This window comes from Dermacentor variabilis, chromosome 10 (assembly GCF_050947875.1).
Source record: "Dermacentor variabilis isolate Ectoservices chromosome 10, ASM5094787v1, whole genome shotgun sequence".
In the NCBI taxonomy this organism is placed as follows: Eukaryota; Metazoa; Arthropoda; class Arachnida; order Ixodida; family Ixodidae; genus Dermacentor; species Dermacentor variabilis.
In genome coordinates this window covers 58155936-58171639 of record NC_134577.1, presented here as the reverse complement: position 1 = coordinate 58171639, position 15704 = coordinate 58155936, and the positions used below count along the sequence as shown (strand labels likewise).

Genomic DNA, 15704 nt, shown 5'->3' with positions numbered 1-15704 from the left:
CGGGAGATCGCGAGAGGCAGCGTGTGGGTGACTCGTGGACGCGATTCACAGCAGCCGCCACAGACAGACCTCCGCTCATGCAGCACTTTGTTTCCATGTACGGCATCGGCGGACGCGCTTCTTGCATGCCTTATCGATGGTGTCATCGGTGAACAGACGACGCGTGCTACTCCGGATCCGAGCTCGTAGGGATCGTCGCCGCAGAACACGTCTCGCGCGGCACAACGCCTCTCGCTTGTTCGCCATACCCTCCTCCTCCGCTTTCCGCCTCATGCTTCCGTTGCCCCCTGCTCCTCTGCTTTCCTTCTCGCGCTCTCCGCTCTCACCGTCTTTCATCCCCCGCTGCGCTCCGCGTTCGTTCTTTCATCCTTCGCTGTACTAGTTCGCTCGGTTACGCCGAGGGACGCCGACGCACAATGCAGGAATGAGCGCCGAAGAGCGGCGTTCTAAAAAGAAAAGAAAAAAGGCCGCTGGAGGACTTGTGTGCCATAAAAACATTTAAAAGGGCCCGCGGCAAGGAAACTATCGCTGGTTGTTGAATAAAAGATGAAATGTCCATGAATAGACTGCGCGAAACACTAAATCACAGACTTCAAGCCAAAAATGTTTTCTTGTAGGCTTCCGCCGCGAAGCCGAAAACAAAGCTTGCATTACCCATTTTGTCCCTGCATAACTTCGACAGTTCTGATGGTCGGTTGGAACCTAAAGCTTCTCCATCAGCAGAGAGGGGTAGCAGTACGTAGGGGCTTTATTCAAACCCTGTTACATTAGCACAGCAGCCCGGAGCGCTACCCATTCGACCACGAGCTACAACGTGGGCGGGAAAACCGTTAGATACAAACATACACAGAATATAAGTAGGTGACCCCGGAAAGCTGAGTAAAGTACCCTAAAAACGCTAACGCATTCGAAACACGAAGGAACAACTCAATTAGGGGCCCTAACTTGGTGAATGAAAACCAATCTCGACAGCCATACTTCTGCCATATTGCAACTCAGCGAGTGTTTGAAATGCAGTGTGCTCTAATTTGGAACGAGCTGAAGCCGTTTACACCATGGCCACTATTTTGCAAACATCGCTATCCTTATTCGAACCGAAACCGATACTGGCTAGAGCACGTTTGCTAGTCGACAAGAGCCGCTGGTAACGCACATGCAACGCCTCCTATATTATAGGAGGCGTTGGCACATGGCGCCGCTTTGCGCACGACACCAATAGCGTTGTTGTCGTCGACCGGCGGATTTGCCATCTCACCTCCTGCTGTGATTTTCACATCCGCCGATCGTCCATTACCCTCTCTTGTCTTTCGATTGGAGTTTCGAAGCGGATAGCGAAGTGAACGAGGAGGAGCGTCATCTATGCTTATTGCTATCGCGAGGCTCGCCCCACTGCGACTCGCGACCAGCAGCAGGACATCGTTGAGCGTCGCCGGCGTAGCAAGAGCTTGTATCGCCGGGGTCCGGTCAGCACAGCAGCCCGTTCTCGTGCCGACGAGGTGCTACTGCGACTCATCGCTTGCCTTGAACGTCGCCCGAACCCGTCGGGAGCAAGCCTTCAGCATGGACACGGAGAACGGCACCGCCCCCGGCATACTGAGAGCATGGGACTTCGACATTTCTCCCGAGGACCTGCACGCCAGGGCGTCCAAGATCATGGACGAGTGCCGCAAATCATGCGACAAGGTTGGCGCGTTGCAGGGTGACGAGATCACCTTCGAGTCTGTGCTTGAGGTGAGTGCAAGTAAAACGACCTCAGAAGGGTGTCGAACCAGCGATGAAAACCAGGTTGAAGAACGCGAGATTCATAGCACGATCACTAGGCTGTTGTCGACTGCAGTGCTACGGGATAAAACTGCATACGTGCCAAGAGGCGGATATACGATGACCGTGGGTTTCAGCAGCCCATCGCGATTGGGCATTCGTGAAGCTTCGCACATTGCCGACGAAATCACAGTTCAAATGTTCGTTAGCATTGCTCTTGCGGTACAAAAGGTGCTGTAGCAGTTTTTGCCTTTCGGTTTTGAATGCTGTACGCCACAGTATTACTGCTGAGTTATGTTTCTCTAGTAAACGTGTGCTTTTAAGTTTCAGTCAGGCATACCTTGGCTACACCGGTTTGCCGTATGTCCTCAACCTGCTAATTACACCTGTACAATTGGATCTGTTGCGAAACTGTAGAAGTCATCTCCCCTGTGATTGATGCCACCAAACTGGTTGCTACAGATGCGCCCCGGTCGTTGTGTTACATTTGTGTGGCGCCTGAGTTTCCTCGCGTATTCGTGCGACACGTTGGCAGATCGCTGGTTAGAAATACAGTCGAGATACAGTGACGTCACAAAGTTAATGTAGAGGTCGTCCAATGTATTCAAAATCTGTTGTAGTTAGTAATTTCCAATCCTGTTGCGTGATTTGCAGGTTATTTTCAGTAAAACTGGTATATTGAAAGCCGCACAGAACACCTGCCTGTTCCACTGAACCTTTAGGAAATTCTATTACTGCGATAGTACATATTTCTAATGTTGAAGTTATTTGAAGGCTTGATGCTAAGGTGCTGCGGTGGTAGTACATATTTCTAATGTTGATGGCTTGATGATAAGGTCCAGATTCAAATACATGCAGAAATTACCTTTTCCACTCTATGTTGTTGTACGTGGGCCTCGGAACTGTTAGAATGTTGCAAATATGGGGGGGAGTCCTAATCTCTCTAAAGATTAAAACGGAATTTCTTATGCTTCTTATCAATCATGGTGCACATTCATTGGGCCAGTTATAAACAGCTATAAACAGTTTACATCAGTCTTGCAGAAGCGTGCTTCTTATGTCTTGGTACAGCAGGCACAACTTCTGTGAAGCATAGATCCGAATTTGGCATAACAGGTCAATCCTTCACAAAATCAAATTTTAGTTTTGATATTACAACATACTTTTGCTTCTTTAGAAATGCTTTTCATGTTTTGATTTTGTGCTCAAGTATGATCTTCATACAACAAATAACATTTAATTAATGGGCTTGAGGAGTAGAAAAGCAAAGCAGTTTGCATTTTGAAGTTTGCATATGTATGCATTTATCAGGTTCTTTGTTTTATCTTTAGCAGATGACAAATTGTAAAGCATGCATCAATTTGACACATGGAACCGGGTTTGATTCATGGGGGTTAACATCCCAAAGCTACACTTGGGCTATGAGAGATGCTGTCTGGAAGGCTTCTGATTAGTTTTCATGCCCTGAGATTCTTAAACCATCTTGTGCTCATCGAAATGCAGCCACACATGAAATCATGAAAATGTTGAATGACCTGGCATGCATACCATTAATTCGCTGAGGCGGGTGCTAATCATGTTTTCATGGTCACTCTGTTTTTTGTGTGTCATTGTGTGCTGTAAGCTTGTTTTTCTGACTGTGCAGGAAATTGCCGAGGGCCAGCGTATATTTGCCAATGAGAGGCTCTACCTCGACTTGCCGATGTATGTCTCAGCCAGGAAGGAACTTCGCGACGCCAGTGCCGATGTCTCTGCCAAGCTCAACGAGTTTGAAATTGAGATTGAGTGAGTTGTCAGTCAGTAGCAGACTCCAGTGTTTTACCTCAGTATGTGTTTGCAGTGTTGCATACAACTCATAGCAGTGAAGAGTAAAGTTCAAATTAAAAAAGAAATTACACTAAATTTATATTTTTTCTAGTTCTGTTATTTCTAGTTCTTCTGTTCTAGTCCTTCCATTACATGGGGAATGCTTGCAAATGTAAAGCTGGGAATATTCTCTACAAATTGAGCTGCTTGTAAGTACTGCAAGCATATATTGTGCGAGCAGACGAAGACATTAAAGAAAAATAATGAGAAACAAGCAAGGAATGTGTAACTGTGCTCCTAAATACACTGTATGTGCCTGACTTTTTGGAGGGTATGCAAAATTCTTCAAGTGCACTTCCCCACGCATCTAGTTTTGAACCATGGAAGATGGTAGATGTCGCCCCAGAAGTGGAAATGAACCAGCAGCACACAATCTGATGCCGCTGTCCTAGCCACAGTCTTTTCCTTCCTTACCGCATTCTCCCTATTTGCTAGCTTACCCTCCACTAAACTGTGCCATAGGCGGAAGGTCAGCCATCTTGTGTAAAGAAACCTGATAGTGTGGAAAAGCCCTCCTCCAGTGTTTCGCACGCCTCCTATTAGCCTGCATCACTGTGCAGACGAGGTGTCTGAGTTGCATGCAGAAGGCACCACTGTGAATCAAGAGGCCAAGCAGATGAGTTTTGAAAGCGCCAACGTTGCACAGCTTATGCTGCAGAAGGAGTCTCTTAATGGGACTGACATCTGACCAGAAGCACTTGACAAGACAGCTGCTATTTCTTGTGCATGAAGCTTTATTTATTCCTTCTTCTGACAGTTTGTTCGTCCCGCTGTAATTGGGCGAGCTCGTGCTTCTAGCCTTAGCACGTTCCTCATTTCCTCCATGTTCTTTTGTTCTTTACCTCCTAATCAGCATGCGGACTGACATCTTTGAGAAGCTGCTTGTGCTGGAAAAGAAAGACACAAGCTGCCTGTCGCCTGAGAGGAAACGCTTCCTTGACAAGCTCATCAAACTCCGCAAGAGGGACGGTGAGTAATGTCGAGAGGGGCAATAGTAATTGGAATACTCTGATGTCACGAGTCACTGCCTCTTCTAAAGAAGGGTTGAGAGGGAGGAAGGGCAAAGAGGTTAAAGCTGGAATCGCGTGACGAACATGATTGTGGATGAATCGGTCACATAATATAGAAGAGGTAGCATGTTTACCCCCATGAGGCCTGCCCTCGTGTAAGGCTCGTATCCCCACTTCAGAGTACGGAAATTTTGAAAATAAATTTCATTAAGCATCATGTGTACTGTTTGAATCCCACCGATGGCAACGGTTGTTGTGGTCGCACCGATGGTACGATCTGTTGGGAACTCGGCGCTGACGCCCGTGGTTGTACCTGGGTCGCAAGCCCCAAGGGTAGCGTTGGCCTGGCGGCCTGGGGTACAACTGGAAGCATCCGAAGGTCCCGGCAAAGCATGAGTCGACTGGTAACAACAAAACAACTTGTTTATTTTAACATCGCAAAGAGTTGGCGGTCAGGTTGACCGAAGTAGAGAGACGGGAGAGCACTTTACTCAACAGAAGAAATCGGAGCCCTCCTTTTGGCGTCCGGGGGCAGCTGTTTTTATACTTTCGCAGTTGAGGGCAAGAAGGAACCCCTCAATAGACGAGCACGTGATTGTACAATGGGATAAGGTGACGCATACTGTCGTAGCGCCTTCGGTCGGGCACAAAGACTGGGAGGAGAAGGTAACTCCTACTCTCGTAGCGCCTTCGGTCGGGCACAATGGCTGGGAGGAGAAGGAGACTTCTACTCTCGTAGCGCCTTCGGTCGGGCACAATGGCACATACACTCACACACGCACATGAAGACACGTGGCATCGGAACATGCCTGGACGCGCTTGGCGGGGAGCGTAGCGGCGACGCCGAACGGGCCAAAATGTCTGCCGCTTTGTTGCAGTCGCGCCGGCTAAACCGCGCGTCGTAGGCGAAACGTAACAGACCGCCCCGCCGGGGGAAGGAGATCCCGATGGACAGGGGACTGCATCCGCTGTCCGGAGGGATGTCGCTCGATGATGCTCATAACCGAAGTCGGGCGTCCCTCGACGTTTCTTGAGCGCAGCGCACAGAGAAGGCCTCGTTCTCTCGTTCAGGTTCGCACGGGACACTGCAAAGTGACTTCGGGAGAGTTCACATTTTTGTTCTCGTTCCCGGCAAGCGTTAGAACTACGCTGAAACTCAACCGCTCAGTCAGCAAGCACGGCACAACCCTCACTAAGCCCTGCCAGGCTCTTTCCCCTTTTATACCACTGCCTAGTTCCTTACAGTAGTCTAGCAGCACTTAGAACGCGTCCACAAATTGGAAAATTGCACTAGAAAGCATGTCATCACTTTGAAACACTAAACAAAAGCAATATGTTAAAAATCCTGCCTCAGGAAGAAAAACATCAGTAACAAACAATTTTGAGGCTGATTCCTACGTTAGGGGCTTCGACTTAAGCCATCGGCGTTACCGTTGAGACTCCCCTTTTTGTAACGCACCTCAAAGGAATATTGTTGCAAAGCGAGGCTCCAGCGCAGGAGACGGCCATTTTTGGGAGAGATGGTCTGCAGCCATTGGAGAGGGCAGTGATCCGTCTCAATGATAAACCTCGAGCCGGCTAGATAGCATGACAATTTCTGAACGGCCCACACGAGACATGCACACTCTTTCTTGGTGGCACTATACGCCTGCTCACGACTGGTCAGCTTACGACTAGCATACAGGACGGGGTGTTCTACTTCTCCATTTTCCCGTTGGCACAGTACAACGCCCATGCCTCGCTCACTAGCATCGCATTGAACAACGAACCCTTTTGTATAGTCTGGCGATCGTAGCACAGGCTGGCTTGTTAGGGCACTTTTTAGGGCGCTAAAAGCTCTTTCCTTTGTCTCGTCCCAGACGACTGTTTGAGGCTCTGTTTTTCTTAGAGCATCCGTCAGGGGAGCCGCGATATCAGAGTACCTGGGGATGTACCTCTGATAGTAGCCGGCGACACCTAAGAATGACCGAATATCGGTCTTCGTGCGCGGTTGCGGAAAGTCTCGCACAGCGGCCACTTTTATTTCAGAGGGGCGGCGACGACCCTGACCAATCACGTGACCGAGGTAGACAACCTCGGCCTGTGCTAACTGGCACTTAGGAGCCTTTACTGTCAAGCCCGCTTCGCGCAGGCGGGTTAGCACTGCCCGCAAGTGTGCCATATGCTCAGACCAGGATGCGGAGAATATCGCTACGTCGTCTAGATACGGTAAAGCGAATTCTTGCTGTCCCCGCAACACTTTATCCATGAGGCCTGAAAAACAGTATGGCGCGTTCTTCAAACGAAAACTCAATACTTTAGGACGGAATGTTCCCATTGGTGAAATGAACGCCGCATACCTACTAGCCTCTTCTGTAAGTGGAATCTGCCAATAACCCCTGACAAGATCTAGGGTGGAAATAAACTGAGCGCTACTAACTTTCTCAAGGCGCTCCTCGATGTTAGGGATCGGATAAATTTGATCCTTAGTGATGGAATTAAGCCTGCGGTAGTCGACGCAAGGACGAGGTTCCTTGCCCGGTACCTCAACTAAAATCAAAGGGGAGGTATAATCACTCTCACCTGCCTCAATAACACCGAGCTGTAGCATTTTCTTTACCTCAGCCTCCATAATATCGCTCTGGCGGGGTGACACCCGATACGCCTTGGATCGTACTGGCTCTGGGGAGGTAAGTTCTATATCATGAGTAAGTACAGAAGTCCTACCAGGCCTCTCAGAGAACAGACCTTGAAACTCTTGTAAGAGCTGGTGTAGTTCGGTTTTCTGCTCGGGCGACAGCGGTGCTTTACTGATAAGGTCACTAATGACTTGACCGGTGTCTTCCCTGTTCGTCACTGAGCCTAGTCCCGGAAGCTCGACCGGAAGCTCTTCAGGAACGTTTACCATCATGCACACCACTGCTTCCCTTTGTCTATAAGGTTTGAGCAGATTACAGTGGTAAACTTGCTGTGCTTTCCGCTTTCCTGGCAGACTTACCACGTAGTTAACGTCCGACAGTTTCTGGACAATTCGTGCTGGGCCCTCCCACTGCACGTCTAGTTTGTTGTTTAGCGATGTGCGCAATATCATGACCTCATCGCCCACCTCAAAACGACGGGCCCTGGCGGTCCGATCATAATAAACCTTGGCCCTCTGCTGGGCCTTTGTCATTGCTTCACCTGACAACTCCTGTGCCCTTCTTAAGCGTTCGAGGAGCTTAAGCACGTACTCCACCACGACTGGGTCGTCGCCCCTGCCTTCCCACGATTCTCGAAGCATGCGAAGCGGAGACCGAAGCGAGCGACCGTACACCAGCTCAGCTGGCGAAAACCCCGTAGCTGCATGCGGCGCGGTCCTTAATGCAAACATCACCCCAGGCAGACACAGCTCCCAGTCAGTTCGATGTTCAAAACAATGCTCTCAACACGCGCTTCATGACGGAGTGGAGCTTCTCAACGGAATTCGACTGTGGGTGGTACACTGAGCTGTGTAGCAGCTTTACCCCACACCTTTCGAGAAAAGTTGTCGTCAAAGCGCTAGTAAACACTGTGCCCTGATCTGATTGGATTTCCGCAGGAAAACCAACTCGCGCAAATATGGACAGTAGTGCATTGACTATCTCAACTGAGCTGAGTTCTTTAAGCGGCACTGCTTCAGGGAACTTTGTCGCTGGGCAGATCACAGTCAAAATGTGTCTGTACCCCGTGGCTGTTACCGGCAGAGGTCCCACTGTATCAATAACGAGCCGTCTAAAAGGCTCCGTAATGATAGGTACCAATCTCAACGGCGCCCTCGATTTGTCCCCTGGTTTGCCCACCCGCTGACAGGTGTCACATGACCTTACGAAATGGTCTGCGTCCCGAAAACACCCTGGCCAATAGTACTCTTGCAAGAGACGGTCCTTAGTTTTCTTAACTCCTAGGTGTCCGGACCACGAACCCCCATGCGACAAGCGCAACAGATCCTGACGATAGCATTGAGGAACGATCAGCTGATCGAACTCCACTCCCCTGCGGTCTAGCTACTTCCGGTACAGGACTCCACCTCTTTCCACAAAACGCGCATTTTTCCTGGCGATACCTTCCTTGACATTGCAGCGTATGTTTTCTAGGCTACCATCCTTCTTTTGCTCGGCTATCAAAGCCGACCGGCTGACTTTTAGCAACCTATCAAGTCCGTCTGACGTAGGCGCGATGAGCAAATCAGTAGATAGCTCTTCTAACTTTCCCGTGTCGGGCGTTTCCTCTCCAGTATCTGGCGCCTTCAACGCTACAGGCTCAATTTTATTCAGTTCGTCAGCTTGCTGCACCTCTGACCCTTTCTCATTGTTCGATAACGTCGGCCCCGCAACTACCGCCTTTGCAGCGAGCTCCCGAACCTTCGACCTGGTTAAGGCCTGAACGCTAGCCTCACCAAACAAAAGCCCCTTCTCGCGCAGGAGGTGATCGGACCTGTTTGAAAATAGGTACGGGTACTGGGGGGGCAGCATAGATGACACTGCCGCCTCCGTCTCAAGCGCTCCGAAAGGTCCTTCAATAAGCACCTTTGCTACTGGCAGACACACGCTATGAGCTTCCACGGCTTGCTTGATCCATGCGCACTCGCCCGTGAACATATGGGGTTCTACGTAAGAGGGGTGAACTACATCCATCGTAGCTGCGGAATCGCGAAGCACTCGGCACTCTTTCCCGTTCACGAGGAGGTCTCGCATGTAAGGCTCGAGAAGCTTCATGTTCTCGTCAGTGCTGCCTATTGAAAAAAACACAACTTTTGGTGTTGTTTCCGGACACTGCGCCGAAAAGTGACCCGGCTTCTGGCACGTATAACACACGCGCGCTCGCCTCATCTCGAACCGCTTTCTGCGTTTGGCTGCCGCCGTCTCTTTACGTTTGGTCGGACTGCTTTCACTCGCATCCTCACTACGCGTGTCCCCCTTTAATCTCATGGGTGTGAACTTCGGCCTCTCAAACTTCGAGCCAAATTCACCCTTTTGACCGTCCTTAGCTCCGCGAGCCCGACGCGTCACAAACTCCTCGGCTAGCTCAGCGGCTTTAGCCACCGTACAAACGTGTGGCCTATCCAAGACCCAGTACCTCACGTTCTCAGGTAACCGACTATAAAACTGTTCTAGCCCGAAACACTGCAGAACTTTATCGTGGTCACCAAACGCTTTCTCTTCTTTGAGCCACTCCTGCATGTTTGACATAAGCCTGTACGCAAACTCTGTATATGACTCACTTTTGCCTTTCTCATTTTCCCGAAACTTCCGACGGAACGCCTCCGCTGACAGCCGGTATTTTTGTAGAAGACTCTATTTCACTGTGTCGAAATCCTCTGCCTCCTCTCTATCCAAGCGAGCGACTACGTCGGCCGCCTCGCCGGGTAACAAAGTGAGCAAGCGCTGTGGCCACGTTTCCCGAGAGAACCCCTGCTTCTCGCACGTTCGCTCAAAGTTAACCAGGAACAAACCAATGTCCTCTCCAAGCTTAAACGGCCGCATCAGGTCAGTCATTTTGAACAATACGCGTTCTCCTGCACCGTGTGCCTGACTTCCATTACGAGCGCGTTCCATCTCAATCTCGAGACGCTTCATTTCCAACACGTGTTGACGGTCGCGCTCTTCTTTTTTCTCTTGTTGCTCTCGCTCTTTTTGTTCTTTACGTTCACGCTCTTCTTTTTCTTTCTGTTCTTTAAGTTCGCGCTCTTCTTTTTCTTTTTGTTCTTTAATTTCGCGCTCCTGTCTTTTTGCCGTCTCCCTTTCCTCAATGGTCTCAAGGCATTCCGACAGCTCGTCATCCTCAGCTTCTAACTCAAGAATAGCCTTTAGCAGTTCTGGTTTTCTGAGTTTGTCCGAGACATCCAGACCCAACTCTCTTGCAAGCTCCAGCAATTTCGGTTTGCGCAACGACTTCAAATCCATGGCTGCTCTGAATGCTGCTTTCTCTACTGCCTAATATTGTCTTGCCGCAATCTAACCCGGCAGCAACGACAACCACAATTACCAGCTCTGTTTCTGACACTAACAAAAGCCTGGCAAAGCTCAGAAGAAGAAAGTCCCGCACTCACCAAACCTCGCAGTCAAGAGTTCAGCGCAGTCGTTCCGCTGCAGGCAACCAGTCATCACACAGGGCTCGTTGCACTGCTCCCGGATGGTCGTTGAGCTGCTCAGCATACAGTCAACTGCATCTCTTCGCTGCTGGCCTCCGTTGTCGCGATCTCACCGCTGGCAGACAGTTGTTTGAATCGTACCGCTGGCACGAGTTGTTGTAATCGCACCGCTGGTACGAGTTGTTGGGAACTCGGCGCTGGCGCCCGTTGTTGCACCTGGGTCGCAAGCCCCAAGGGTAGCGTTGGCCTGGCGGCCTGGGGTACAACTGGAAGCATTCGAAGGTCCCGGCAAAGCATGAGTCGACTGGTAACAACAAAACAACTTGTTTATTTTAACATCGCAAAGAGTTGGCGGTCAGGTTGACCGAAGTAGAGAGACGGGAGAGCACTTTACTTAACAGAAGAAATCGGAGCCCTCCTTTTGGCGTCCGGGGGCAGCTGTTTTTATACTCTCGCAGTTGAGGGCAAGAAGGAACCCCTCAATAGACGAGCACGTGATTGTACAATGGGATAAGGTGACGCATACTGTCGTAGCGCCGCTGGTCGGGCACAAAGACTGGGAGGAGAAGGTAACTCCTACTCTCGTAGCGCCTTCGGTCGGGCACAATGGCTGGGAGGAGAAGGAGACTTCTACTCTCGTAGCGCCTTCGGTCGGGCACAATGGCACATACACTCACACACGCACATGAAGACACGTGGCATCGGAACATGCCTGGACGCGCTTGGCGGGGAGCGTAGCGGCGACGCCGAACGGGCCAAAATGTCTGCCGCTTTGTTGCAGTCGCGCCGGCTAAACCGCGCGTCGTAGGCGAAACGTAACAGTACGCAAGCGCTGTTTCATTTTGCAAACCTCTACTTGATGGCACTAGTTACTGTATTGCCGACAATGGCATTGTTATCGTCATCGTCACCATATCCCAGAAACATGCAACAGATCCAGTGTGCTTAACGCTTTCCTTACCAGTCCTTTAGAAATCGATCAATTTGATTGACAGTATTTCTACATGTTCTTAAAAATTTCCGTTGGAATTCTTCCACAAGCAGCATCATGCACCGCCTGAAAGGGTGACTGAAATTTAACTATTTGTCAGATTCGCCAATTTTTGGCTGATATGGGAGTCTGGAAAAAATAAAAATTCAACTGGAAGTATCGTTGAAACTAGACTCCAGTACTCCTAGCGCTTCCTCAATAAGACAATGCAAAGTTTGTGCTTTAGTCAACTCTGCACCTCAACTTTTTAATGATAGCAGCAGTGAAGACACAGAAGCTTCTCTCAGGTTGTCAAATTTTTCGATACAACGTCCAGGCTGTTTTAACAAGGTCTCAAACAACGGTAGATGCTCATGAGTGTATTATTTTGGTGATTGTGTTCGACTAATATTTTTGCATGGTCTGACCTATAAAGGCTGAGAACTAGGAGCCAGGTGCATATTTTGTATATTTCACATTTCTTTTACTCTCAGTACCATATTTACTTGCATAATGATCGCACTCGCGTAATGATCGCACCCCTGAATTTTGTCGTCAAAATTCGATTTTTAAAATTTCCCATGTAATGATCGCACCCCGAACTTGCCGCAGTGATATGTCGTGTGCCAAGTCAAGCTAATACCCGTCGCGCTTACCATCTGTCGAATGCTACACGAACGACTCGTCAAGACAAACTAAGCGGTCTGCACGCATCAAACATTCTTAAGTAGATGCCCCATTTCATTACTTTCATCACTTTCTGCACCTCCATGACAAAAAGAGGTACAACCAAACTTGCCTTTATTATGTGTACGCTTATAATGATTGTGGTCAACAACAACAAAAAAGGCGCCTTTTGATTCTTATCTGCACTCGTGGGCGCGCAACAAATCGCGAGCGGCAACGATAGTAGCCACGTTTACATTGATACGTTAGAAGTGTACCCTATTCATACGCCGACACTTGTAACACACCTAGGATATTCGCCCACCCTTAGCGGAAAAGTGCCGTATTAGGATAGTAGTGAAGACAGATGCCGCAGTTTCCGCAGCATGCCGGCCATGTGTTTCTATGTCACTGGTAGCTAGGCGCGCCCATCTGTTTTTGTCCCCTCAAGGTAGACATGGCAAGGTTATTGCCGCAAACTTGCCGATATTAACAATATTATTCATTACTGATACAGAAGAAACTGTTTCAATACACGTAATGTACTCACAAGAAAAAAAAAAATCACGTTCGGCGCGTTCGGCTCGGTCCGCGGGCCGCCATTTTTGTTTTAGTGTCCCGCACTGCACACAGCGGCAGCCGCCTATTTGTTGACCTGTTGTCATCCCGCAGCAAACTCGGGATAAAAAAATTTTTTTCTTCTAGCGGGAAATATAACCCATTTAATGATCGCACCCCGGAATTTCCGTTAATTTTTTGGACAAGAAAGTGCGATCATTATGTGAGTAAATACGGTACTTATACTCCTCATCATCACCAGCCTGTTTTATGTCCACTGCAGGGCGAAAGCCTCTCCCTGCGATCTCCAATTACCCCTGTCCTGCACCAACCGATTCCAACTGGCTGCTGCAAATTTCCTAATTTTATCGCTCCACCTAGTCTTCTGCCGTCCTCGACTGCGTTTCCCTTCTCTTGGTATCCATTCTGCAACTTTAATGGTCTAACGGTTATCTAACCGGTGCATTACATGACCTGCCCAGCTCCATTTTTTTTTTGTCTCTTGATGTCAATTACAATATCGCCTATACCCGTTTGCTCACTGACCCACCTGCTCTCTTTCTGTCTCTTAACGTTATGCCTAGCAATCTTCCACCAAATTATGCCTAGCAAATTCTCAAAAATGGTCTGGGTAATTATTACAGCTTTACACCCATTCGAAACACCAGTGATCAGGCTATAATATTATGTCTCGCGGTATATGTTGTGACTACTGTGTCTTCAAGTAAAATGTTGAACCGACAGCGAGCACATTTCTTGCAGTTAAGAAAGAGTTTAGCAGTAACAGCCGTACCGCGACTCATTGTTCAGCTGCATTGTGCTTTCGAGCGCATGAACAGGGCATTGCTGCAAGAAAGTTTACACGTGAATGTTGAACATGTGGTGTGCCATTCTGTTCGAGGCCATTGTTAAAAGCTTCAAGATGAGGAGAATTTCTAACATTATAAGATGGCATGGAAGGCAACCAGTTTTGGGAAGGTGCCAATCAGGCAGCCTCAAGAAGTGGAAGATGATGACTGGATAAAAATGTTTGTATCTGTTAAGTGCAATTCAAAGCTTTGGTGACTACCCATAATCCTTCCTCGTGTAAGGCTTGCACAAGTAAATACAATACATTGGATCACTTGATGGCTAGCATCCGTATGAAGGCGAACCAGACCAACTACTATATTTCTACTCCCAAAAGCACAAATGACCACGTGAATGCTCTTTCTTACTTGTGACCGTACAGCTGACAGCGTAAGCCACACATTTTTGTTGCTTTCATTCCGGTTCTACAAGCAACTTAGATTGAAGAATTGGAGCTGGTTGTTACCAGGCTAAGGTGTATTGCTGTTGGTATTTTGCTATTTCTAGCAGAAAGTCCCGACAGCAATTAGACTTCATTTGTATCAGGCATCGCTTCACGTGGACCGAGCGAGCAAGCGCTGTTGGAAGGGGTCACTTATGATTCCTTGATGTGTATTCCGCAAGCCCAACTCGCAGTTCAGTTTGTCATGGCAATTATGTTAACGAGAAGAACATCTGGTTCACTACCCTACACTGAGGGAGAAGGATATAAGTCAACGTCCAATTTTTCGAACTCCCTAGAGGCCACGAAAACATCAGAAAAATCGGGCAGTCAAAAAAAAAAAAAAAACGAATGCATGCCTTTTATTGCCTCCTAGGGCTCAAATCGCCACAGGCACGTCTTAAATATCCCTGAAGGCATGCCAGTACACTTATAAGTCGTATCGGTGCTCGTACTGTGATAGGAGAAGGTAGGTGCACACGTGTGTAATTAAGGAATATGTACCGTTTCATACACACAATACACACCTAGACTTACCACTTCGCTACAGTTGAAACCCGCGATAATGAAATCCTGCAACAGTGAAATTCTCACGACAACGAAACATTTTCGTATCCCCGGTAAATGCCCATAGGATTCAATGCATTTCGAACCTCTCGGCAATGAAATGTCGCAGTACTGCAATCTTGCATCAACGAAATTTGCTGAAACGTAGCTCCGTATATTGCCTACTCGCGTAAGGCTAGCAGGCTCCAAAATGTGCTCAAATGCGATTGTTTTGCACTAAAATTGCGTAAAATGCCACCACATTACACTTGTGTGGGCGCCGCCATTTTTCTTCACAAAAACAACCAGGCACCGGAAGCGGTCAATGCGCTGGGAACACTTCTTGGCCGCCATCTTGTTTGTTATTCGCCTGTTTGAAGCGGCACGCATGTTGCTACCGACATGTGACGGCAGTTTTTGCACGCCTACTATAGGCGAGATCGTAGACCGTTCAGTTTCGCGTCACGCGAAACTGAACGCACACTGAATGTGGGTTTCGAAAAACAATCACTGATCGCAGCAGTGCACTGCGTAATGTGCGCCTCAGTGAGAAAAATGCTGCAAAAACAAAGAAAATTCACGTCCCACCGACACGGACTTGTTTATGGTGCTTGAGATGGCGGTCGCAGCACATGGAGCGTCACGCATCGGGCCATGATTGAGCGATCGTCCAGGAATACGCATCCCTTGCTTCCAGAACGCTGGTTTTGGTGCCACCCGACAGGCATCGCGTGCGGATTTCGCGCCGGCTGTAGATTTGCGCGAAAAGGTCGTCGTGTCGATCATTTGCCTTCAGGTATACACGAGATACGATCACTTTTGAGCTCGGCAGCGGATGCGTCGGCACCTGCACGCAACAGCGGGCACTGGGGAAGTGCTACTGCGTGTGCTGTTGCTCTGCGTCTAGTACCGAGTTGCGCAAAATCTCGCAAAAGTGATCACATCTCC

At 48.8% G+C, this 15704-nt stretch overlaps 1 protein-coding gene across 1 annotated transcript in view; it reads left to right on the top strand.

Annotated features, from left to right (window-relative positions):
- The first annotated feature begins 1180 nt into the window (after positions 1–1180).
- LOC142560580 (thimet oligopeptidase-like) overlaps positions 1181–15704 on the top strand; it is a 43803-nt gene continuing 29279 nt past the window's right edge. Inside the window, exons 1-3 of the mRNA XM_075672784.1 lie at positions 1181–1731; positions 3407–3546; positions 4481–4596. Of these exons, the coding sequence (XP_075528899.1) occupies positions 1360–1731; positions 3407–3546; positions 4481–4596 (628 nt within the window). The 5' untranslated portion in view covers positions 1181–1359. The remainder of the gene's footprint in view (positions 1732–3406; positions 3547–4480; positions 4597–15704) is intronic.